General features: G+C 50.8%; 1 protein-coding gene across 1 annotated transcript in view; it reads left to right on the forward strand.

Annotated features, from left to right (window-relative positions):
- Window positions 1–24,634, forward strand: part of KCNN3 (potassium calcium-activated channel subfamily N member 3) — a 220,184-nt gene that overhangs the window by 69,273 nt on the left and 126,277 nt on the right. Inside the window, exon 3 of the mRNA XM_060255425.1 lies at window positions 20,612–21,030. Within this exon, the coding sequence (XP_060111408.1) occupies window positions 20,612–21,030 (419 nt within the window). The remainder of the gene's footprint in view (window positions 1–20,611; window positions 21,031–24,634) is intronic.

Genomic DNA, 24,634 nt, shown 5'->3' on the forward strand with positions numbered 1-24,634 from the left:
ACAGCCAGTTGCTCAGGGGCCTGATTCTGGCTGCAGGTCGCATGTTTGACTCCCGTGCTGTAGTGTTTCCAAGGCGAGAGACTTCAGAGGGGGTTTGCTATTGCCTGCCTGTGTGTCATGACTCTGGTGTTCCTTGGTGGTTTCCCTTCCAAGTAGCAACCAGGCCCATCCCAGCTTAGCCTCCGAGATCTGATGAGAGCAGGCTAGAAAGCAAGGTAGAGTTGCCAGTCTCCAGGTGGGGCCTGGAGATCTTCCACTTTGACAGCTGATCTCCAGCTGGCAGAGGTCAGCTCCCCTGGAGAAAATGGCTGCTCGGAAGGGTGGGCTCTATGGTCTTGTACCATGCTGAGGCCCCTCCCCTCCCCTCCCCAAACCCCGCCCTCTCTCAGTCTCACCCCCTAAAGTCTCCAGGTATTCTCCAACCCAGACCTGGGAACCCTTAGGTCAGGGCACGGCTCTGTCGCCTGCATGGAAAAACCCTCTTGAGAATCATTCCGTTTCGCACAGTTTGCAGAAAGCCAGGACAGCCGGAACCTTCCTGACCTATTCAGGCAGTGCATTCCATAAGGTGGGGGCCACAGCAGAGAAGGCCCGTGCCTGGGATTAGAAGTGTGTGTGTTTCCTAGAGGCAGATAAAAGACAGTGAAGGTGAAACAAAGACGGTCTTGGTGATCTGATCGTAGGGCTGGTAGACCCTCGCTGGAGATCCCATCTGAATGTGGGCATTTGATAAGCATGCAGTACGCGTCTCCCTTTTCCTCCTTTCCATTCCCGGCTCCTTGCCGCCACTACGGTGGGCTCTGGCTTGGGCTGACGGGTTCAGCAGGGACAGATTTTGGCCTTTCAAAGCCGCGCCTGCTGTTTGGGAGCGAGCTGTCTGTCTCCATTTGCAGTCTGCTCCCTCTCCTGATGCTTAAATGCTTTCTCCCCCGTCGGAATGGGGCAGGGAGATTCATTTGTCTGCGTCAAGCAGCTGTCAGCAGGCAGGAGACGGACAGGGAGGGCGGGAGGAAGGAGGAAAGTCATCCACCCCCCCCCCAGCTTCTTGGGAATGTGTGCGTGCCGCCAGGCAGGAAAGGAACCCAAACCCTCGGTTGTTGGCGAAGAAGAGTTCCTGGGAGCATGTACTGAGTAGCGGGGTTTGAATCTGGTTGTACCTCAGAGACCAGGGGTGGCCAGACTTGCTTACCGTAAGAGCCTTGCAGAATAAACATCAGATGTTTGAGAGCCACAAGACGTGAATGTCAGATAGGGAAGGAAGGAGGGAGGGAGAGGTGGAAAGAAAGCAACCTTCACTTTAAATGTATCCTCCAAGCTGCCAGCTGGCTCGGCTTGGAGAAGTGATTTAAAGAGACAAATACCTTCTCCAAGCTGGCCAATGGGGTGGCGGGGACTTCAAGAGCCACACAATATGAATGGAAGAGCCACACGTGGCTCTCGAGTCACAGTTTGGCCACCCCTGTTAGAGACCAACATGGTTTTTGAGAGTCAACGGCCCCGTCATCAGATACAAGTTGGAACGGCCAGAGCTTTTTCATAGAAACAGCCCAGCATGTCATGCCGCACCCCTGACATCACCGTCATTCTGCACAGGGCTTGTTCGTAGGAAAAGCCCAGCAGGAAGTCATTTGCACATTAGGCCACACCCCCGACCTATCAGGCCGCACACCCCTGACGCCAAGCCATCTGGGACTGCATGCTTATGCTATTCCCAAGTCCTGCAATAAAATGATTAACTTTATTTGCATCCCAACTTTTCCTCCCCAGCGGGGACGCAAAGCAGGACGCATTGTTTTCTTCTTCTCTGTTTTCTCCTCATGCAATCACAGAGTTGGGGGTCCCCTAGAGGCCATCTAGTCCAACCCCCTGCTCGATGCAGGATCAGCCGAGAGCATCCCTGACAAGGGTTTGTCCAGCCGCTGCTTAAAGGCTGCCAGTGATTGGGAGCCCACCGCCTCCCTCGGGAGCTGATTTCACTGTTGAACGACTCTGAATGTAAAAAAAGGTTTTCCTAATATCCAGCCGGTACCTTCCTGCCCTTAATTTAGACCCATTCTTACGAGTCCTCTCCTCTACTGCCAACAGGAACAGCTCCCGGCCCTCCTCTTAAGTGACAGCCCTTCAAGAGGAGGAGGAGGAGGAGATTGGATTTATACCCCACCCTTCCCTAATTGAAGGTATCTCAGGGTGGTTTACACTTTCCTTTCCTTTCCTTTCCTTTCCTTTCCTTTCCTTTCCTTTCCTTTCCTTTCCTTTCCTTTCCTTTCCTTTCCTTTCCTTTCCTTTCCCCTCCCCACAACAGACACCTTGTGGGGGTAGGTGGAGCTGAGAGAGCTCTGACAGAAACTGCTCTTGAGAGGAACAGCTCTGTGAGAACTTGTGACTGACTCAAGGTCACAGCAACAGGTGCTGGTGGAGGAGTGGGGAATCAAACCCAGTTCTCCCAGAAATGAGTCCTGGTCCACGAGGATTCTAGATCAGGGGTGTCAAACATGCGGCCCGGAGGCCAAATCAGGCCCCTGGAGGGCTCCTATCAGGCCCTTGAGCAACTGGCTGTCATCTGCTTCCTTCTCCCTCTCTCTTGCTTCCTTCTCCCTCTCTCTTGCTTCCTTCTGCATCACAGCTTGCTTTGCAAGGCTCACTCAATTACACAGGAGCTACAGAGCAAAGCCTCTACTTTCTCCATTCACTGAGGCTCCTCCTACCCCTGGACCCCTGGGGAGGGAGGGAAAGAGCCAGAGCTTCCTTTGCCCAGTTCCTTGGATCCCAAGGGAAAGATACAAAGAAAGCACCTTTAAGACCAATGAGCGCTAATGTTTTAAGCATATTTTATTTTAAGTTTTTCTTTTTAATCTTCAGTCGTGTTTGTCTTTGTCCTTTAAAAAGTTTATATCTCTGCTACCTAATTTTAAGTAGGTATACACGTGGCCTGGCCCAACAAGGTCTCATTTATGTCAGATTCAGCCCTCATAACGAATGAGTTCGACACCCCTGTTCTAGATAATCCCTTGTTCCTATGACTTCTTCCTCAGTAACAAGTAATAAACAATGTTTTACACTGTGCGCTCTGTAAAGCTACAGAGAATTTAACAGAAACCAATGGAACACATCTTACCCCTAGATAGTAATGGCATGTACCAAACTATGCCATCATAGTGGTTTTTATGTCCTTCTCGTGGACTTGATGGTTTCCATCTGAGAACTAATGAGTGTGAACTTATAATGGACTTTGTGAATTAATTTCTTTGTTTATTGGACTTTATGTACGGTACTCTGCCTGTTGCTTTAATGCTCCATGTTAAGAGGCAATAATATTGTATAAAAGTACAATAGGATTTTGTCATCATTGACATTTTTGAAAATTGTTTATTTGTGTGCTGCTATTACAACTAACAAGAGCCCCGTGGCGCAGAGTGGTAAAGCTGCAGTACTGCAGTCGGAGCCCTCTGCTCACGACCTGAGCTCGATCCCAGCAGAAGCTGGTTCAGGTAGCCGGCTCCAGGTTGACTCAGCCTTCCATCCTTTCGAGGTCGGTAAAATGAGTCCCCAGCTTGCTGGGGGGAAAGTGTAGATGACTGGGGAAGGCAATGGCAAACCACCGCGTAAAAAGTCTGTCCTGAAAACATTGTGAAAGCAACGTCACCCCAGAGTTGAAAATGACTGGTGCTTGCGCAGGGGACTACCTTTACCTTTATTACAGCTAACAGCGTGTTAGTTTCATTTTGGTCTTCCATGCTGTAATCCTTAAATATTTTTAATCCCCAGGTGGGGGCAGGGGATCCCCCAGTTTGGAGGCCCTCCCCTCACTTCAGGGTTATTGGAAAGCGGGGGTGGGAGGAGGGAAGTGTCTGCTGGGCACTCCATTCTATCCTTTGGAGACCAGTTCCCATCGAGGGTAATGGAGAATTGATCCGAGGGTACCTGGGGCTGGGGCTGTTTTTAGACATAGACGCACCAAATTTTCAGCATAGCATCGGGTGCCTCTCCTCAAAAAACACCCCAAATTTCAAAAAGATTGGACCAGGGGGTCCAATTCTACGAGCCCTCCAAAAAATGTGCCCCTATCTTGCCTTATTTCCAAAGGGAGGGAAGGCATTTAAAAGGCACACAGTCCCTTTAAATGCATTGGTCAGCGCTCCCTTTGGAGTTCAGTTGTGCTTGTCACACCTTTGCTCCCGGCTCCATCCCCAAAGTCCCCAGATATTTCTTGAATCGGACCTGGCAACCCTAGGTCTACTGCGTTGGGGTATATAAGCGCTTTTTTTAAAAGCAGGAACGCACAGGGACACAGTTCCGACTGGCTTGGGTATCAGGGGGTGTGGCCTAATATACAAATGAGTTCCTGTAGGGCTTCTTCTACCAAAAAAGCCTGTGTGAAACCATGGCGATGTCAGGGAGTATGGCCTAATATGCAGATGAGTTCCTGCTGGGCTTTTTCTACCAAAAAAGCCCTGGGGTATATTAAAAAAAAAAAGGGAACTGACCTTCCCATCTCCTCCCCTCCCCAGCGTAGAAAAGCATCTCGCCCAGCACGGTCTCTGGAGGCGATTCTTATTCACCGCAGGCGTGCGTGGCTATTTACAAGCCCGGTTTTGGGACTCCAGCCAGAATGTGTATGCAGAGGAGAGTTCGGGCGGACGGGAGCCGTCTTTGCACAGAAGCGCCCAGATGGCTTTTGCTGCTACCGCGACGAGGATCCGTCCTTCTCCAGCGCTCTTTCTTTCAGCTCGGGCCCGGAGAGAGAAATAAGCTTTGTGTAACTAAACATAAACCCAGCAGCTGTGGATGGCACTAATCCCCACCCACCCAAGCCGGAGCATCTGCTTTCCCTTCCCGTCTTAAAGCTGCCCTTTCCCTCCGGTTCGCTCCCCCTGCCTGGACCCAGGGCTTGCCTGTGCATTGCTGTCTTCCGCTGCAAGCAGGCGGCAGTTCACGCAGACGTTTGGGTATTCTTAGCTTCCCAAAGTGCGGAGGTGTCAAACTCAGTTGTTACGAGGGCCGGATTCAACCGGTGCCGGGTTCAACCCTGGGGAAGGCCCCTAGGCGGTCAAAAGTTCAGGGCTCCCCTCGCAAATTATCTCAGAGTTGGAGTGCCCACCCCACTGCCTGCGGCCCCCCGCCGCAGCCGCCTTCTTAAAAGCCCCTTTGACGAAGCTGCGGGGGAGAGGCAGAGAGAGGCAAACTTGGCGACAACGCCAGCAGCGGCCGCGCCAGGCATATTGGGCAAAGAGCGGCTCAGTGGGTGGCTGTGTGTGCAGGCTGGGAGGATCTGCAAGGAGGGGAAAACCCGGGGGGGGGGAGCCAGCCCGGGGCCCCTAAAGGTGTGGGGGCCCGTAGGCCGGTGCCTACTTGGCCTAATCGTTAATCCGGCTCTGATCGTAACCCCAAATTACTATGAACACTGGAAATGTTAGGAAAAATTCATCAGTAACAGCATCAAACAAGTATAAACAAAGAAACAATATCCTTCAGTGAGTTTACACAATTATTTTGAGAATTCTATTCCACAAGGTATTGACGTAAGCCCCTTCAGGGGTCACAGATAGCTTTTCCAACTTGGCCTAATTGTTAATCCAGCCCCGAATTCAACAGAAATATCACTTTGTCGGGCCGGGCCATGTGGTCCATAAAATGTAATGCCAGTTACGGGGGATATAAACAGGGCGCTTTTTGTAGCAGGAACTCCTTTGCACATTAGGCCACGCACCCCTGATGTAGCCAGTCCTCCTGGAGCTTACGGTAGGCCCTGTAAGAAGGGCCCTGTAAGCTCTTGGAGGATTGGCTACATCGGGGGGTGTAGCCTAATATGCAATGGACTTCCTGCTACAAAAAAGCCCTGCTTATAAGTCCAGAATTAAACTTTTTTTCAAATTATACTGAAATTTTTTTTATTGAATTGAACTCTACTGCAAACATTAACACTAATGATTAACCACATTTCCCCATCAATCCACCATAACCTATATCCATGTTGAACAATAGAAAACGTTCTTCAATTTATCCACATACAATTCATACACCTATAATTGTCAAGACTCATTTTCTATTCTGAATCTTATTATCTTGTATCACCCGTTATTTACTATTCGGTTCCCCCTATTTCATTTTATCCTAATTGCCTTAATAACAATAATATCAACCTCATTACCTTCGTATCGTTCTAGATTAAACTTTCTTCCAGTTTAAAACGTCTGTTATCAGGTTTTTTCCCCCTTCTGTTTTCATTCCAAGAAGTCAGCTTCACCTAGGTCAGGGGTGACCACCGGTAGCTCTCCAGATGTTTTTTGCCTACAGCTCCCATCAGCCCCAGCCAGCATGGCCAATGGCTGGGGCTGATGGGAGTTGTAGGCAAAAAAAACATCTAGAGAGCTACCGTTGGCCACCCCTGACCTAGATGAAAAAGGGTGCCACCAGACTCAACTTTGTTCTGTTGCTTCACACCAACATCCACTCGAAGCGGGGACAATTAAATATTACATACAATGCAAAAATAAAGTGCTGTCCCGTCGCAGACCATTGATGCCACTACGCAAGGTTTTCAAGGCCAGAGACATTCCGAGGTGGCTTGCTGTTGCCTGCCTTTGCGTAGCAACCCTGGACTTCCTTGGTGGTCTCCCATCCCAAGACTAGCCAGGACCAATTCTGCTTAGCTTCTGAGGTCTGATGAGAGCAGGCTAACTTGGGCCATCCTGCTCAGCAGGGCTTTTTTTTTTGTAGCAGGAGCGCCTTTGCATATTAGGCCACGCCCCCCGATGTAGCCAATCCTCCAAGAGCTTGCAGGGCTCTTAGTACAGGGCCTACTGTAAACTCTTGGAGGATTGGCTGCATCAGTGGGTGTGGCCTAATATGCAAAGGAGCTCCTGCTACAGAAGGAGTCCTGCTGCTCAGAGCATGATAGACAATAGAGGATGGAATGAACCTCCATGGAAAAAAATAGAAAGCCAGTACAGTAAGCACAGTGAAGGCTGTCTTAAATTTGATGAGCCCTTTGGTACAATTCCGGACCATCAAGACCAGTATTATGTCATGAGACCGGCAACGGCTGTTCTCTGGCTGAGGTCTTTCACATCACTCACCGCCAGATTTTTTAACTGGAAATACCGGGGATTGAACCCAGGGCCTTCTGCATACCAAATGGGTATTCTTGGAGAAGAGAAAGTTCGGTGTAGCGGTTAAGTGCGCGGACTGTTACCTGGGATAACCAGGTTTGATTCCCCCACTTACGCTGCTGGAATGGCCTTGGGGCAGCCATCGCTCTTGCAGAGTTGTCCTTGAAAGGGCAGCTTCTGGGAGAGCTCTCTCAGCCCCACCCACCTCACAGGGTCTCTGTTTTGGGGGGAGAAGATATAGGAGATTGTAAGCCACTCTGAGTCTCTGATTCAGAGAAAAGGGCGGGGTATAAATCTGCAGTCGTTGTCTTCTTCCACTATGCCGTGGCCCTTCCTGGGTACTGTAGATGAAGAAATGCAGTAGCATAGGCTGAGGCTTAGTTTTGGGTGGGGATAAGAACATAAGAGAAGCCATGTTGGATCAGGCCAATGGCCCATCCAGTTCAACACTCTGTGTCACACAGTGGCCAAAAAACCCCAAGTGCCATCAGGAGGTCCACCAGTGGGGCTAGAAGCCTTTCCACTCTTGTCCCTCCCAAGCACCCAGAATACAGAGCATCACTGCCCCAGGCAGGGAGTTCCAACAATATGCTGTGACTAAGAGCCACTGACGGACCTCTGCTCCATATGCTTATCCAATCCCCTCTTGATGAGAGCCAGTTTGGTGTATGAGAGCCAGTTTGGTGTAGTGGTTAAGTGTGCGGACTCTTATCTGGGAGAACCGGGTTTGATTCCCCACTCCTCCACTTGCAGCTGCTGGAATGGCCTTGGGTCAGCCATAGCTCTGGCAGAAGTTGTCCTTGAAAGGGCAGCTGCTGTGAGAGCCCTCTCCAGCCCCACCCACCTCACAGGGTGTCTGTTGTGGGGGAGGAAGGGAAAGGAGATTGTGAGCTGCTCTGAGACTCTTCGGAGTGGAGGGCGGGATATAAATCCAATATCTTCTTCTTCTTCTTCTTCTTCTTCTTCTTCATCTTCTTGAAGCTGTCTATGCTTGTAGCCGCCACCACCTCCGTATAAGGCCAGAGGGCTTAAAGCAAAGACTTTGCTAAAGTGGAGGGATTTGAAGGGTGAGGGAGAGCTGGCTTCTTTGGGGAGGAGTGGGGAGGGAAGGGATAAAGGGTGATGGAATCTATTGAGCTGGGAATGGTCAAACTATATCAAGGTAGGAAAGCCATTTGAAGGGAGAGGAACCAGGAGGGGTGATAGAGATCTGAACTGGCAGAGACCGACCAGGAGAAAGATTTTAGAGTCGCAGGAGATAATTCACTGAAGACGTTCTCCGTGTGCAACTGCAGTTTTTTTTTTTTTTAAAGGCCAATGCTATGTTGGGGATTATTCGGAATGGAATTGAAAACAAACCAGCCTGTATCACAATGTCCCTGTATAAATCATTGGTGTTGCCTCATTTGGAATACTGTGTACAGTTCTGGTTGCCGCACCTCAAAAAAAGTTATAGCATTGGAAAAGGTACAGAAAAGAGCAACTAAAATGATTAAGGGGTTGGAACACCCTATGAAGAAAGGTTCTTTGGCTTAGCGAAACGATGACTGAGGGGTGACATAATAGAGGTCTGCAAAATTATTCCTGAGAATAGAGAAGACAGAGAAAGAAGGACTTTTCTCCCATTCTTGCAATACAAGAACTCGTGGGCACTCCGTGAAATTGCTGAGCAGTCAGGTTAGAACGGATAAAAGGAAGTCCTTCACCCAAAGGGTGATTAACACATGGAATTCACTGCCACAGGAAGCAGGGAGTCTTCTAACAAAATTCAAACAATTTTATAACAATTCATACAGCTGCCTGTAAGAAGAAGACTGCAGATTTATACCCTGCCCTTCTCTCTGAATCTGAGACTCAGAGTGGCTTACAATCTCCCATATCTTCTCCCTCCACAACAGACACCCTGTGAAGTGGGTGGGGCTCTCACAGCAGCTGCCCTTTCAAAGACAACTCCTGTGAGAGCTATGGCCAACCCAAGGCCATTCCAGCAGGTGCAAGTGGAGGAGTGGGGAATCAAACCCGGTTCTCCCAGATAAGAGTCTGCACACTTTACTACGCCAAACTAGCTTTCATGCTAAGATGGCAGAAAGGCAAATTAAAAGGGAAGGGGGGCATTGAATTGTTAAGCCACGAGCCATGTCAAAATAGGTCTAGCATAACACGTTTTTGTGTGTAGAGTTGATAACCTAGTTGAAGAAAGGTTAAAACGCTTGGGTTTCTTTAGCTTGGAGAAATGTCGACTGAGGGGTGACATAATAGAATTTTACAAGATTATGCCTGGGATAGAGAAGAGAGAAGGACTTTTCTCCCTTTCTTGCAATACAAGAACTTGTGGGTGCTCTGAAATTGATGAGTGGTTGGCTTAGAACCAATAAAATGAAGTACTTTTTCACTCAAAGCGTAATGCACACTTGGAATTCACTGCCACAGGAAGTGATGGCAGCTACAAGGATAGGCAGGGGTCATTTTGTAAAAAAAAAAAAAAAGATGTTGGCGCTCATTAGCATAACTCATTAGCACATACTGCCCCCCCCACCAGCTAAAAGCAACTTGGCGCAAAAAAGGAGAGCCCCGGGGGAGGGAGGCCTGCTTGGACGACTAGAGATCCAGTCAGCCCAAGCAGGCCTCGCTCGCCTGGGGCTCTCCTGAGCCACCGCCCCCCCCCCCCACAGTCAAAAGGCCAGCAAGCCACCCACCACCCAAAATCACATAAAAAAGAAAGAGTGGTTCAGGCTTCTCCAGGGGCTAATGAGGGCTGCTGGGGGCATGGCAAAGCCCCTGGCAGCTGGCTGGCTGCCCACTCTCCTAAATGCAGGGATTGTTATGCAGCTGCAGCTGCTATTCATGGACAAGGTAGGTGGGGAAGTGGAGGGGGAACCATCAGAAAGGTTCAGGAGCTCTGCTCCTGTGAGCTCCTGCTGAATTCAAGGCCTAAGGATAGGGAACTTTAAGAGGGGATTAGATAAACATCTGGAGCAGAGGTCCATCAGCAGTGGCTATCAGCCATGTAGTATAAATGGAATCCTCTGTCTGGGGCAGTGATGCTCTGTCTTCTTGGTGCTTAAGGGGCAAGAGCGGGAGGGCTTCTGAAATTATGGTCCTGCTGGTGGACCTCCTGACGGCGGGTTTTGGCCACTGTGTGACAGAGTGTTGGACTGGATAGTCCATTGGCCTTATCCAGTGTGGCTTCTCTTACATTCTTGGTGCTTTGGGGGGGAGGGGCGACAGTGGGAGGGCTTCTAGTGTCCTGGCCCCACTGGCGGACCTGACAGCAGCTGTGTTTTGGCCACTGTGTGACCCAGAGTGTTTTGGCCACTGGCCCGATCCAACGTGGCTTCTCTTCTCTCCTTGGTGCTTTGTGTTTGGTTCCAATGGCTTCCAACAGAAGCCATTTTGTTGTTGCGCTTGCCACTCTGTGTCAGGATTCCAAACTTGTCCAGAGGATGAAAAAAGGTTGGTGACCCGTGCACTTACACCACCCATGCTCTCCAGCGCACATGACCCTCCATCTACCTCAACGATCCCCAACCATTTTGGCACCAGGGACCGGTTTTGTGGAAGACAATTTTTCCACGAACCGGGGGTGGGGGGTGGGGGGTGGGATGGTTTGGGGATGATACAATTGTGCACTTTATTTTGGTGTGACGGTTAAGTTTGTGGATTCTTATCTGGGAGAACCGGGTTTGATTCCCCGCTCCTCCACTTGCAGCTGCTGGAATGGCCTTCGGTCAGCCATAGCTCTGGCAGAGGTTGTCCTTGAAAGGGCAGCTGCTGTGAGAGCCCTCTCCAGCCCCACCCACCTCACAGGGTGTCTGTTGTGAGGGAGGAAGGTAAAGGAGATTGTGAGCCGCTCTGAGATTTTGAGTGGAGGGCAGGATATAAATCCAATTTCTTCTTCTTCTCCTTCTTCTTATTGCTACATTGAAATATATAATGGAATAATTTCAGAACTCATGGCCCCATTACTAACAGATCATGGACTGGTACCGGTCCATGGACCGGGGGTTGGGGACCCATGATCTATGTGTTCAAACATCTGGCTCATCCCACTTAGACTTGTCTTTTCCTCCCAGAGCTAATTTCCCAAGTCTTCGGCCTTCTTCTCAGCTCTGATGCAGGCGAACCTTTGAAAGTGGGGATTCTAGGGGACCGGGGCTGTAGCCAGGGTTTTACACATTGGGGGGCTTTTTAAAAGTCAGGAGGCCCCCTTTCCTGTTCACTGAGGGGCTTGCCGCTTCTCAGAGGCTTTCTTGGGCAGAGGCAAAAGCTGGAGGCTCTGAAAGCGACCAAGTTGAAACAGCCAACCCTAAAACTTTGGAGTGAAGAAGTGTCTGCACCTTAGAATCCTAGAGTGGGAAGGTTGCCTCCAGGGTCATCTAGTCCAACCCCCTGCACAATGCAGGAAACTCACAAACACCTCCCCCTAAATCCACAGGATCCTCATTGCTGTCAGATGGCCACCTAGCCTCAGTTTAAAAACCTCCAAGGAAGGAGAGCCCACCACCTCCTGAGGAAGCCTGTTCCACTGAGGAATCACTCTAACGGTCAGGAAGTTCTTCCTGATGTTGAGCTGGAAACTCTTTTGATTTGATTTCAACCTGCGGGTTCTGGTCCTACCTTCCGGGGCCACAGAAAACAATTCCACACCATCCTCTAGATGACAGCCCTTCAAGGACTTGAAGATGGTGATCGTATCACCTCTCAGCCGCCTCCTCTCCAGGCAAAGCACGCCCAGCTCCTTCAACCTTTCCTCACAGGACTCGGTCTCCAGACCCGTCGCCATCTTCATCGCCCTCCTCTGGACCTTGCGGGCTAGCAGAAGGGCTTTCCTTTCACCTCCCTCTAGACCAGCCTGGCGCTTTGCAGCCGGCAGTTCCATCCATCCGTCCCCCTCCCCAGCCCATTCCACTGGGCTTCCTCCGCTTCCCTCCTCTCCACTTGTTGCGTTTGCTGCTCCAGTGCCCTGCACCCTGCTCAGCTCTCCTGGCCCCGGCTGCCACCGATGACGCTTCGCTGGCTCAGCCGTGGAAAAAAGAAAACGAAAAAAGCAGACTGCATGCTGGAGGCCCCCTGGAAGTGCCCCCACAGCCCCCTCTCCCGTGGCTGCAGGCCTGTAGGGGACTGATCTTTGCAGCTCGGCGCATAGAAAGCATGTGCTTTGCCAGTGAGCTGTGCCATCCTGCACACACGCTCCTCAACTGTAAATATCCCGGGTCTGTGCTCTCCCTGACATTTGGCTTCTCTTATGTTCCTTATAACTGGCTTCAAGATAAGCATATGGAGCAGAGGCCCATCAGTGGCTCTTAGCCACAGCTTATCGTTGGGACTCTGGGGCTGTCACAACTCAGAGGGGTCTGACCAATTGCTGCCAGCGCTCTGGGTTAAGGGTCTCCCTTGAGAAGGCCCCGAGTTCCCTCCCAAGCCCTTCCAGGCCTCCCTTAGCTGAGGCCAAACGATAGGCGTGAGGACCAGGCAGAGGGAACAACGGGGGAAAAAAGGGTTTATTTAAAAGGTCAGTGCAATGTAACAAACAAGGGGCATAAAACAGTAAAAGGAGTGAAGGGAAAAATAACCAAATGCCCTAATGCGTCTGAACTTACTGTCCCTGTCAGTCAGACCTGGGCCTACTCACCCTTCCTCACAGGGCAAGGGTCTCTTCCTGGCAGCAGCTCTTCCTCAGCTCTGCCTCCTAGGAAAAGAACACCCTCCCCATTCCTGGGCTTCGCCTTTTAATGTTCTCTTCCCAGGTCCCACCCCTCTCTGGGCCAGTTTCCTTCCAAAACCTGGCCACCCAATCAGAGGGACAAAAGGGATCTTGGGGAATGTAGGCTCTTCCCAGTAACTCCTAAGCAGGCCTCCCTAGGCCCAGGATCGTAACAGGGGCAGTGATGCTCTGTATTCTGGGTGCTTGGGGAGGGCACAGTGGGAGGGCTTCCAGTGTCCTGGCCCCAGTGGTGGACCTCCTGATGGCACCTGGGGTTTTTTTGGCCGCTGTGTGACATAGAGTGTTGGGCTGGATGGGCCATTGGCCTGATCCAACATGGCTTCTCTTATGTTCTCATGGCCACTGTGTGACACAGAGTGTTGGACTGGATGGGCCACTGGCCTGATCCAACATGGCTTCTCTCATGTTCTTATGGCCACTGTGTGACACAGAGTGTTGGGCTGGATGGGCCATTGGCCTGATCCAACATGGCTTCTCTTATGTTCTTACAGCCGGAAAAGCTTCTTGGGCTATAGAGTAGCTGAAGTCGCGCTCCGGAGGGGGGCAGGGAATCCTGACACTCCGCACACCCTCTCTTCTACTTCTTCTTCTCCTCTTCTCATTAATTAGCACTTCGCTCCGGGTGATTCCAAGCAGGCTTCTCATGTTCTGCTGCGGGAATGAAATGCAATCCCACGGCAGCCACTAGCCGGTGGCGTGAACGTTTTTAAATGTCTGCGCTCTCGTGGTCGGGGAGGAGTTGCAATGGGAGAAGGAAGCCGTTCATCTCCCTCCTTGAAAGGGCAGCTGCTGTGAGAGCCCTCTCAGCCCCACCCGCCTCACAGGGTGTCTGTTGTTGGGGAGGAAAGTAAAGGAGACTGCGAGCTGCTCTGAGACTCAGATTTGGAGCGGCAGGCGGGATATAAATCCAATATCTTCTTCATCTTCTTCTTCTCTGGGTTTGCTCCGTGATCTGTTTTGATGCTACGAGCATCGAGAACACAAGGAGGTTTTGAGGATGGGGGGTGGCGGTGGAGAGCCAGTTTGGTGTCGTGGTTAAGCCTGGGGACCTTCTGTATACAAAGCAGAGGTTCTTCCACTGAGACGCAGCCCCTGCTCAGACAGGTGGAGGTCTTTCCCATCACCTCCTGCCTGGTCCTTTTAACTGGAGATGGCGGGGATTGAACCTGGGACCTTCTGCATGCCAAGCAGAGGCTCTGCCATTGAGCCACAGCCCCTGCTCAGACTGGAAGCAGCTCTCCGGGGTTTCAGGCAGAGGTCTTTCACATCACCTATCGCCTGGTCCTTTAACTGGAGATGCTGGGGATTGGATCTGAGAACCTCTGCAATGCCAAGCAGAGGCTCTACCACTGAGCCATAAATGCTACACTGGCAGTGGTTCTCCAGGGTCACAGGCGGAGGTCTTTCTCATCACCGGCTGCTTGATCTCTTTAACTGGAGATGCCGGGGATTGAACCTGGGACCTTCTGCATGCCATACAGATGCCATACCCACTGAGCCACAGCCCCATCCGGTACTGAACAGAACCTTATCTGTCATTTTGTAGTGAAAGAGGTGCCGGAGCTCATTAGCGCAACTCATTTGCATCTGCCGCACACCCCTAGCATCACTGGAAGGTGCACGAAATTATAGCAGTTCAGCATCTACCTTAAAATGCTTCTTGGATTGTAATTGTCATAAGAAAACCTTACTCCGCCCTGTCATATTTTTAAAATTGCTTTCTCTTGTGCGGCTGCAGTGGCACGAGGAAGATTTCCATCCGTCTGCTTGATTTGTTTTGGTTACTTTCCCATTTTTTTGTGTGTGTGTGTGTGGGGAGGACAATATTAGAAAGTTTGTCAAATCTTAGAGTACAGCAAAATTCTCACAGGGAGCTTGAACAATGGAGCCCAGAAGCAAGTGTTGGGGGGGGGGGGAGAGAGAAAGAAAGAGCACAATAAAATGTAGAGATTCTGGAGCTCTGCTCCTGTGAGCTGCTGGCCAAAATGAGGCCTGCCTACTGGCATTAAAGATGTCAGTTACTGCATAAAGACATCAGTTACTGCATAAATTAATTTGCTGTGGGGCCATTTTTCCTGAGCTAAGACAAAAATGCATGAGCCAGAGGCTAAAAAACACTGAGCTAGCTCACACTAACTTCAGCTTAGAGGGAACGCTGGTAGGTAGCACTTTTCTCTTTGTTTCAAGAGGGTGTATCTTGTCATTATCAGCAGGAAGGGGTTACTTCATGCACCCCCCCAGGCCTGCAGCCATATAGGAAAGGAAAGGTCCCCTGTGCAAGCACCAGTCGTTTCCGACTCTGGGGTAACGTTGCTTTTGCAACGTTTTCACAGCAGACTTTTTTACGGGCTGGTTTGCCATCTAGACTTTCCCCCCAGCAAGCTGGGTACTCCTTTGACCGATCTCAGAAGGATGGAAGGCTGAGTCAACCTCGAGCTGGCTACCTGAAAACCCAGCTTCCACCGGGGATCGAACTCAGGTCGTGAGCGGAGGGCACCGACTGCAGTACTGCAGCTTTACCACTCTGCACCACTGGGCTCTTGCTAGCTGTAATAGCAGCACACAGATAAAGAGCAATTTTCAAAAATGTCAATGATGACAAAATCCTCGAGCCGCCTACCTGAAAACCCAGCTTCCACCGGGGATCGAACTCAGGTCATGAGCAGAGCTTAGGACTGCAGTACTGCAGCTTTAACACTCTGCGCCACAGGCCAACCTCAAAAACATGGCAGTGCTCCCTCTCCTGGCCACCTGCAATAATTGCAGGCATCGCCCCCTGCAACGGCAGAGACCACTTCCAGTATGATTCTGAACATTAACTTTGTCGCTCTGCGGTGACAGTGAACCAGCACGAGCGGGACAAGCGTTAGAATCATAGACTCATGAAGTCGGGAGGGACCATAGAGGCCATCTAGTCCAACCCACTGCTCTGTGCAGGATCAGCCTCGAGCAGGGGTGGCCGAACGTGCTTAATGTAAGAGCCACACAGAATCGACGTCACATGTCTGAGAGGTGCAAGACGTGAACGTCGAATGTTTGAGAGCCATAAGGAACCGGCTGGCTTGGCTTGGAGCAGTGATTTAAAGAGAGAAATGCCTTTTCCGAGCAGGCCAATGGAGTCTTCAAGAGCCACACAATATGTGTAAAAGAGCTACATTTGGCTCCTGAGCCACACACAGTTTGGCCACCCCTGCCCTAGAGAAGAAGAATTGCAGATTTATACCCTGCCCTTCTCTCTGAATCACAGACTCGGAGCGTCTCACAATCTCTTTTATCTTCCTCCCCCACAACAGACACCCTGTGAGGTGGGTGGGGCTGAGAGGGCTCTCACAGCAGCTGCCCTTTCAAGGACAACCTCTGCCAGAGCTCTGGCTGACCCAAGGCCATTCCAGCAGGTGCAAGTGGAGAAGTGGGGAATCAAACCCGGTTCTCCCAGATAAGAGTCTCACACTTAACCACTACACCAAACTGGGAAACGTATTCCCCCTGAGAAACGTATGTCCACGTGAGTTAGGCAGACTGTGAGTAACGTCAACAAGTAAAAATAAATAAAAGACAGCAAGTGTAGAAGACTACCGTGCTTCCATAAAGTTTGCCAGGCATCATCTGGGTAGATTTGGACTGAGCGTACAAGCCAGCCCACAAAACTGCTTGATGTTTTTGCTGCACAGGCGGAGGTTCTTCCGTGCTCTTTTCTCTTTCTTCTCTCAGAGAGCCAGTTTGGTGTAGTGGTGAAGTGCGTGGACTTTTATCTGGGAGAACCAGGTTTGATTCCCCCACTCCTCCACTTGCAGCTGCTGGAATGACCTTGGGTCAGCCGTAGCTCTGACAGAGGTTGTCCCTGAAAGGGCAGCTTCTGTCAGAGCTCTCTCAGCCCCACCTACCTCACAAGGTGTCTGTTGTGGGGATGGGAAGGTAAAGGAGATTGTAAGTGGACTCTTACCTGGGAGAACGCGGTTTGATTCCCCACTCCTCCACCTGCAGCTGCTGGAATGGCCTTGGGTCAGCCATAGCTCTGGCAGAGGTTGTCCTTGAAAGGGCAGCTTCTGTCAGAGCTCTCTCAGCCCCACCTCCCTCACAAGGTGTCTGTTGTGGGGGTGGGAAGGTAAAGGAGATTGTAAGTGGACTCTTATCTGGGAGAACAGGGTTTGATTCCCCACTCCTCCACTTGCAGCTGCTGGAATGGCCTTGGGTCAGCCGTAGCTCTGGCAGAGGTTGTCGTTGAAAGGGCAGCTTCTGTCAGAGCTCTCTCAGCCCCACCTCCCTCACAAGGTGTCTGTTGTGGGGGTGGGAAGGTAAAGGAGATTGTAAGTGGACTCTTATCTGGGAGAACCGGGTTTGATTCCCCACTCCTCCACTTGCAGCTGCTGGAATGGCCTTGGGTCAGCCATAGCTCTGGCAGAGGTTGTCATTGAAAGGGCAACTTCTGTCAGAGCTCTCTCAGCCCCACCTCCCTCACAAGGTGTCTGTTGTGGGGGGAGGGAGGTAAAGGAGATTGTGAGCCACTCTGAGATGCAGAGTGGAGGGCAGGATATAAATCCAATGTCATCATCTTCTTTTCTTTTTCTTCTTCTTCCTCCTTTCTTCTTCACCTTCCTCCTTCTTCGCCTTCCTCCTTTCTTCTTCTCCTCTCCCCCCCCAACACCAATTAGTATTGGGAAAACCTAATTAGGTACCACCGGGCTTAGGATGCAGTTGCCGTGGAAACCCGGTAGCAGCCCTGGCATTAGAAAAGCCCTCCCTGCCCGTTCATGCAGATTGTCAGGGAGAGAACGAGATCCAAGCCTGCCTGGCGGCTGGGGAACTCCGTTTTGGCCTTTCTAGCTGGGTCTCTGTCTTTGCGATGCCCCAGGGCAGGGAGGTGTGGTGGGGAAAACCCCCGTGGTTCTGGGCCTCATTTAAAGATTCCGGAGCGTTTCTTTTTTTTCCCCCTTAAGCAAAAAGATTGAAAGTTCCCAAGCAGAGGCATAGCTGGAAGACATGAACATGTGAAGCTGCTTTATACTGAACCAGACCTCTGGGTCCATCAGGGTCACTGTTGCCTGCTCTGACTGGTAGCAGCTCTCCAGGGTCTTAGGTGGAGGTCTTTCGTCTCACCTGCTGCCTGGTCCTTTTTAAGTCGGCGATGCTGGGGGATTGAACCTGAGACCTTCTGCACGCCAAGCGGAGATCCTGCCACTGAGCCACACAGAGCCTACTGAGACCAGCAGCAGCTCTCCAGGGTCTCAGGCAGAGGCCTTTCCCATCACCTCCTGTCTGGTCCTTTTGACCGGAGATGCTGGGGATTGAACCTGGGATATTCTGCACACCAAAGAGAGCCGCAGCCTCTAATTAGACCAGCAGCAGCTCTCCAGGGTCTCAGGCAGAGGTCTTTCCCATCACCTACAAACTGGCCCTTTCAGCTGGAGATGCCAGGGATCGAACCGGGGACCTTTTGCATGCCAAGCAGAGCCACTGAGCCACAGCCCTTCCCTTCCTTGGTGTAAACTGAGCCTGGCCAGGATGGCGGGAGAGGGGGGTAGGATAGCAAATTCTTCCCATCTCCTTTTAGCTGTGTCTTGGCTTTGGAGCCTCATATGCATGGGATTGTCTCTCCTTCTGTGCCCTGCCACAGCAGCTTCTCTCACAACAGCCCCGTGAGGTTGGCCAGGCTCAGAGGAAATGATTGACCCATGGTTACCTGGTGAAGCTCTCACCTTAGCCCCTTGACTTCAGATTTCCCTTATCGAAGAAGAAGAAGAAGAAGAAGTAGAAGAAGAGGATGGAGAGGAAGAGGAGGAGATTGGGCTTATGCCCCACCCTTCACTGTTTCAGAGTAGCTTGCAGTCTCCTTTCCCTTCCTCTCCACACAACAGGCATCCTGTGAGGTAGGCGGGGCTGAGGGAGCTCTGAGAGAACTGCTCTTGAGAGAACAGCTCTGAAAGAAGTTGTGAGTGACCCAAGGTCACACCAGCAGCTGCACATGGAAGAGGGGTGGGGAATTGTGCCTGATTCTCCAGATTAGGGCCCACGCACTTAACCACTACACCAGGCCACCTGATGTAACCGCTACACCAAACCTCATCTGAGACTGTAACTGCTCTACCACGCTGCCTCTCCACTCGGGGCCTCTTTATACCGGTGGTGCCACATTCATAATAAAGGAAGCCTTTTCCCCCCTCCATTGAAGATTGGCCTGGAGAGGGGGAGAGCAGGTAGGTCAGCCGGGAATGAATCGAAACCGGCGCTCTTGACTCCAACCCGTCTCCCTCCCCCTCGCCCGACCGCTTCATCTCCCGGCGTGAACCTGCCGATCGGTTGCTGTGACAACCGAATGTCATCCTGGCGCGGCTTCCCCAGGAGCGTTTGCCGTTCAAGCGGGCGCGGTGCCAAGCCGGTGATCGGCTGGTGGTAGGCGGGGTGCTCTCAAGGGGCGCTTGCTGGTTAGCGCTGGGGTGCGTGCCCCTCGCTCATGTAATTGTGCGTGATCAAGTCATTTGGAATTGGGGGTGCCTTTCGGGCCTTCTTTTTTTGGTCTGGTTTGTTTTGGTGCAGAGAAGGAGCTGGGATTTGGAAGGCCTCTGTGTTTCGGGGATAACCGGGCGAGGATGAGGTGCCCTTTGTACATGCTCAGGTGCACTGCCCTCTGTCTTGGCTATGTTCATTCCAGCACCGGTTGTTAAAACCAAAGTTGAATCCTTGATTTGAGGTGGTGGAGGGGGCCTTTATGTTATAGCACAGGGGTGGCCAACTGTCAAGCATGCCGGTTCAATGACGAGTCGGGTTGGATACAAGAGTACGTTTATTGATAGACCGATACTTTCAGTGTAACAGATTCTTGAGAGTGATGCTACAGATACATTGATGCAGAACTTTTAAGGCTAACTTCAAAAGGATTCCAAAAGGTGGGGCAAGGGATGCGCTCTCACACATAAACTTATCATAAATGTCTACATTCTCATGGCATTATCAGGACTTCGTCCTTGCTTTCCCCAGATGTGTCGTACTCCCTAAGAGGAATGTATGGGAAGGTGCTGATTACTTATTCTCAAGTTAGTTTCGTTTCTCTCTACTTCTACTTTGCAAGCAATAAAGCAAGAAGGGAGAGGGGAAAGAATAACAGAGTTAATTGACCTTGGTCCTCCATGATATTTCACAGACCAGTTTCATGGAGGACCCTAAAACAATCAATTATCAATGGAATGTCACCATGCCATTTTGCTGCTGGCCCCGCCTCCTGCGGCAGCCATTATGTGCCTGCACCCACCGAGCTGTGTCAGAATTCTAAAGGTGTTGGCAGGCTCAAAAGGTTTGGGGAGCCCTGCTGGAAAGCTTGGCTGTGGCCAGAGGCCCGAGCCCTTGGGCACCCGTTGGAGGGCAGGAACCAAAGGGCTCGCTGCCAAGGCCTCTGGGAAAGCCAGCTCTGCAGTCCTGGACTGTCTGTGCTGTTGTGTGTTGCCAGTTTGGTGTAGTGGTTAAGTGTGCGGACTCTTATCTGGGAGAACCGGGTTTGATTCCCCACTCCTCCACTTGCACATGCTAGCATGGCCCTGGGTCAGCCAGAGCTATCACAGGAGTTGTCCGTGAAAGGGCAGCTGCTGTGAGAGCCCTCTCAGCCTCACCCACTTCACAGGGTGTCTGTTGTGGGGGGAGAAGATATAGGAGATTGTGAGCCGCTCTGAGTCTCTGATTCAGAGAGAAGGGCGGGGTATAAATCTGCAGTCTTCTTCTTTATATGTGCAAAGCGGAAAGAGGATCAGTCTCTAACTCTCTTCCTTCCTCTCCCGCCCGGTGCCAGCTCTTTGTGATCGACAACGGCGCCGACGACTGGCGGATCGCGATGACCTACGAGCGCATCCTCTACATCAGCTTGGAGATGGTGGTGTGCGCCATCCACCCCATCCCCGGGGAGTACAAGTTTTTTTGGACGGCCCGGCTGGCCTTCTCGTACACGGCTTCGCGGGCGGAGGCCGACGTGGACATCATCCTCTCCATCCCCATGTTCTTGCGCCTCTACCTGATCGCCCGCGTCATGCTCTTGCACAGCAAGCTCTTCACGGACGCCTCCTCCCGCAGCATCGGGGCCCTGAACAAGATCAACTTCAACACCCGCTTCGTCATGAAGACCCTGATGACCATCTGCCCCGGGACCGTCTTGCTGGTCTTCAGCATCTCCTTGTGGATTATCGCTGCCTGGACGGTGCGGGTGTGCGAGAGGTGAGCTGCTAGCAGGGGCGTCCCCGCGGCCTTGCTGCGGCGGAGGCCGTGAGAAGTCGTTCCATGCGCAAGAATTCGCAACGTTCCGCAACCCAGGTGCTGCACTCCCGGTTTTTTTTTTTCTTATTAAAAAGAAAAAAAAAGGGGACGGGGAGAATACAAATTCGTCACTGATTTTCAAATATTATAAATTGTTTCCTACAACAAGAAATACTCCCTCTAAGCCAGGGGTGGGCAGACAGTGGCTCGGAAGCCACAAGCGGTTCTTTCACGTGTATTAGGTGACTCTCAAAGCCCCCACCCCCACCCCATCAGCTGTTTGAAGAAATAATTTGTCTCTTTAAATGATATCTCCGAGCCAAGCCAGCCGGTGGTTTGGAGAATGCATTTAAAGTTAAAGTTGATTTCGTTCCACCTCTCACTTCTTCCCCCTCTGTTTCCCTCCCTTCCTTCTTCACTCACCGGAGAGCCGGTTTGGTGTAGTGGTTAAGTGTGCGGACTCTTATCTGGGAGAACCGGGTTTGATTCCCCACTCCTCCACTTGCACCTGCTGGAATGGCCTCAGGTCAGCCATAGCTCTGGCAGAGGTTGTCCTTGAAAGGGCAGCTGCTGTGAGAGCCCTCTCCAGCCCCACCCACCTCACAGGGTGTCTGTTGTGGGGGAGGAAGGTAAAGGAGATCGTGAGCCGCTCCGAGACTCTTCGGAGTGGAGAGCGGGATATAAATCCAATATCATCATCATCATCATCATCATCATCATCATCATCTTCTTCTTCTTCTTCTTCTTCTTCTTCTTCTTCTTCTTCTTCTTCTTCTTCTTCTTCTTCTTCTTCTTCTTCTTCTTCTTCTTCTTCTTCTTCTTCTTCTTCTTCTTCTTCTCCTCCTCCTTCTCTCCCTCCCTCCCTCCCTCCCTCCCTCCTCTGACATTTGTTTTATGTGACTCTTGTATTAAGGAAATTTGGCTGCCCCCTGGCGTAGCAGTTAGTAGGATAGCCTCTGATCCAAGGAGTCAAATTCTGCCTCTTCCACAAATCCCCCCAAAGGAGAGCTGGTCTCGTTCTCCGCCCTCCTCCAGCCTGCAGCGGGGGACGGTATCAGCAGCCTGCCTTACAGGGTTGTTGTAAGCATGCTTGTGCATGCAAGAGGTTTTGAAGCCCCGAAAGAGTGTAGACAAAGTTGTAACAGTAGGAGTTAATAGACATAAAATAACAACAGCAGCAAAATACATGGTAATAAAATACATATAATACAGTTCAGTCAGATGGCGTTGTTTGTCTATCCCCCATTCGGCTTGGTGGCTGGCATACGATCTATATTTCACCTTTGGTGGGGCGGGTCTTAAACTGAAAAGAGTAAAACTTGAAGGAAGGGAGAATAGCCCGGGCGGCCATTGATTTCAGCTACTGTCGCTGTCCTCAGTGCCTTGAGAAACATCTCAGTCTTACAGGCCTTGGGGAGCTGAGCCAAGTCCTTCAGGGCCCCAGATCTCACTAGAGAGAGAGTTCCACCAGGTTGGGGCCAGGGCTGAAAAGGCCCTGACCCTGATCAAAGACAGCTAAATTATTTTGGGACCAGGAACTACCAGCAAGTGTAGTGTAATGGTCTCTGAGGAGCATATGGCAAGAGGCAGTTCTGTAGATATGATAGATCCAAGCAATTTAGGGCAGGGGTATCAAACATGTGGCCCAAGAGATGGATCAGGTCCCCGGAGGGCTCCTATCAGGCCCCTAAGCAACTGGCTGTCATCTGCTTCCTTCTGCCTCTCGCTTCCTTCTGCATCACGGCTTGCTTTGCCAGGCTTACTCAATTGCACAGAAGGTACAGAGCAAAGCTTCTGTTTTCTCCATTGGCTGAGGCTTCTCCCTTGGGGAGGAAGGGGGGAAGGCAGAGCTTGCTTTGCTAGGCTCTCTCAATCGCACAGCAGAGCTACTGAGCCAAGCCTCTCTTCCTTCTATTGGCTGAGGCTCATCAGAGCAGGAGTTGTCAGTTAGCAGAGACTGTTCAGCAAATATTGCAAGAGCGCTAATGTTTTAAGCCTGTTTTATTTTAAGTTTTTTAAAAAAAATCTTAGTGTTTGTCTGTGTCCTTACAAAAGTTTATCTCTGCTACCTGGCATTACATTTTATGACTCATGTCGCCCGGTCTGGCCAGGTCTCACTTATGTCACATCCAGCCCTCATAACAAATGAGTTTGACACTCAGTCCAGAAAAGGGCAACTAGAATGATTAAAGGGCTGGAACACTTTCCTTATGAAGAAAGGTTGAAACGCTTGGGGCTCTTCAGCTTGGAGAAACGTCGACTGCGGGGTGACATGATAGAGGTTTACAAGATAATGCATGGGATGGAGAAAGTAGAGAAAGAAGTACTTTCCCCCTTTCTCACAATACAAGAACTCGTGGGCATTCCATGAAATTGCTGAGCAGTCAGGTTAAAGCGGATAAAAGGAAGTACTTCTTCACCCAAAGGGTGATTAACATGTGGAATTCACTGCCACAGGAGGTGGCGGCGGCCACAAGCATAGCCAGCTTCAAGAGGGGGTTAGATAAAAATAGGGAGCAGAGGTCCATCAGTGACTATTAGCCACAGTGTGTGTGTGTGTGTGTGTAAATTTTTTGGCCACTGTGTGACCCAGAGTGTTGGACTGGATGGGCCATTGGCCTGATCCAACATGGCTTCTCTTATGTTCTCCTGTAAAGGCTTTGAAAGTATGTACTAGAAGCTTGAACTTGTATGCAGCATTGATTGCTAGCTGACCTAATTCAGGTCAAGTTTCCCCCCAAGACTGAAGCCCCTTCCCCAGCCGTTGAAAGCCTGGTGCCTCTGCCCAAGTATTCAGCATTTGCACCCAGGACAGCTTGGGAATTTGATTTTTTAAGCACAAACTGTAAAAAATCTGCAGGCCAAGCTACATGTGATGTAAAGTTCCATGGCTGGAACGTTATTTATTTACTTAAACAACTTTAGACACGTTTATCCCTAAAAAACAGAGTTGCGGCAGTGAGAGACGTAGACCGTGATTATGGATTATGTCTCACCCATCTAAATCGTGGTAGAGGGAAAAAGACACATTCTCTGTGGCACTGCTCCCTTGTTCCCTGCGTGTGTGTAAAGCACTGTCAAGTCACAGATGACTTATGCCAATTCCTTAGAAGCCGTTGGCCATTGCCTACCTCTGTGTAGCCACCCTGGACTTCCTTAGTGTTCTTATAGAGCAGGGGTGGGCAAACTGCAGCTAGAGAGCTCTTTCACACATATTGTGTGGCTCTCGAAGCCTCCACTGCCCCATCAGCTGGCTTGGAAAAGGCATTTCTCTCTTCAAATCACTTCTCCAAACCAAACCAGCTGGCAGTTTGGATAATGCATTTCAAATTGTTTTATTTCTACCTCTACCTCCCATCTCTTTGCCTTCCTTCCTTCCTTCCTTCCTTCCTTCCTTCCTTCCTTCCTTCCTTCCTTCCTTCCTTCCTTCCTTCCTTCCTTCCTTCCTTCCTTCCTTCCTTCCTTCCTTGTCGTGCGGCTCACAACCTTCCGACATTTATTCTGTGTGGCTCTTAACGTTAAGCAAGTTTGGCCACCCCTGTTATAGAATAACAGAGTTTGAAGG

The sequence above is a fragment of the Heteronotia binoei genome, chromosome 1 (genome assembly GCF_032191835.1).
Source record: "Heteronotia binoei isolate CCM8104 ecotype False Entrance Well chromosome 1, APGP_CSIRO_Hbin_v1, whole genome shotgun sequence".
Taxonomy (NCBI): domain Eukaryota; kingdom Metazoa; phylum Chordata; class Lepidosauria; order Squamata; family Gekkonidae; genus Heteronotia; species Heteronotia binoei.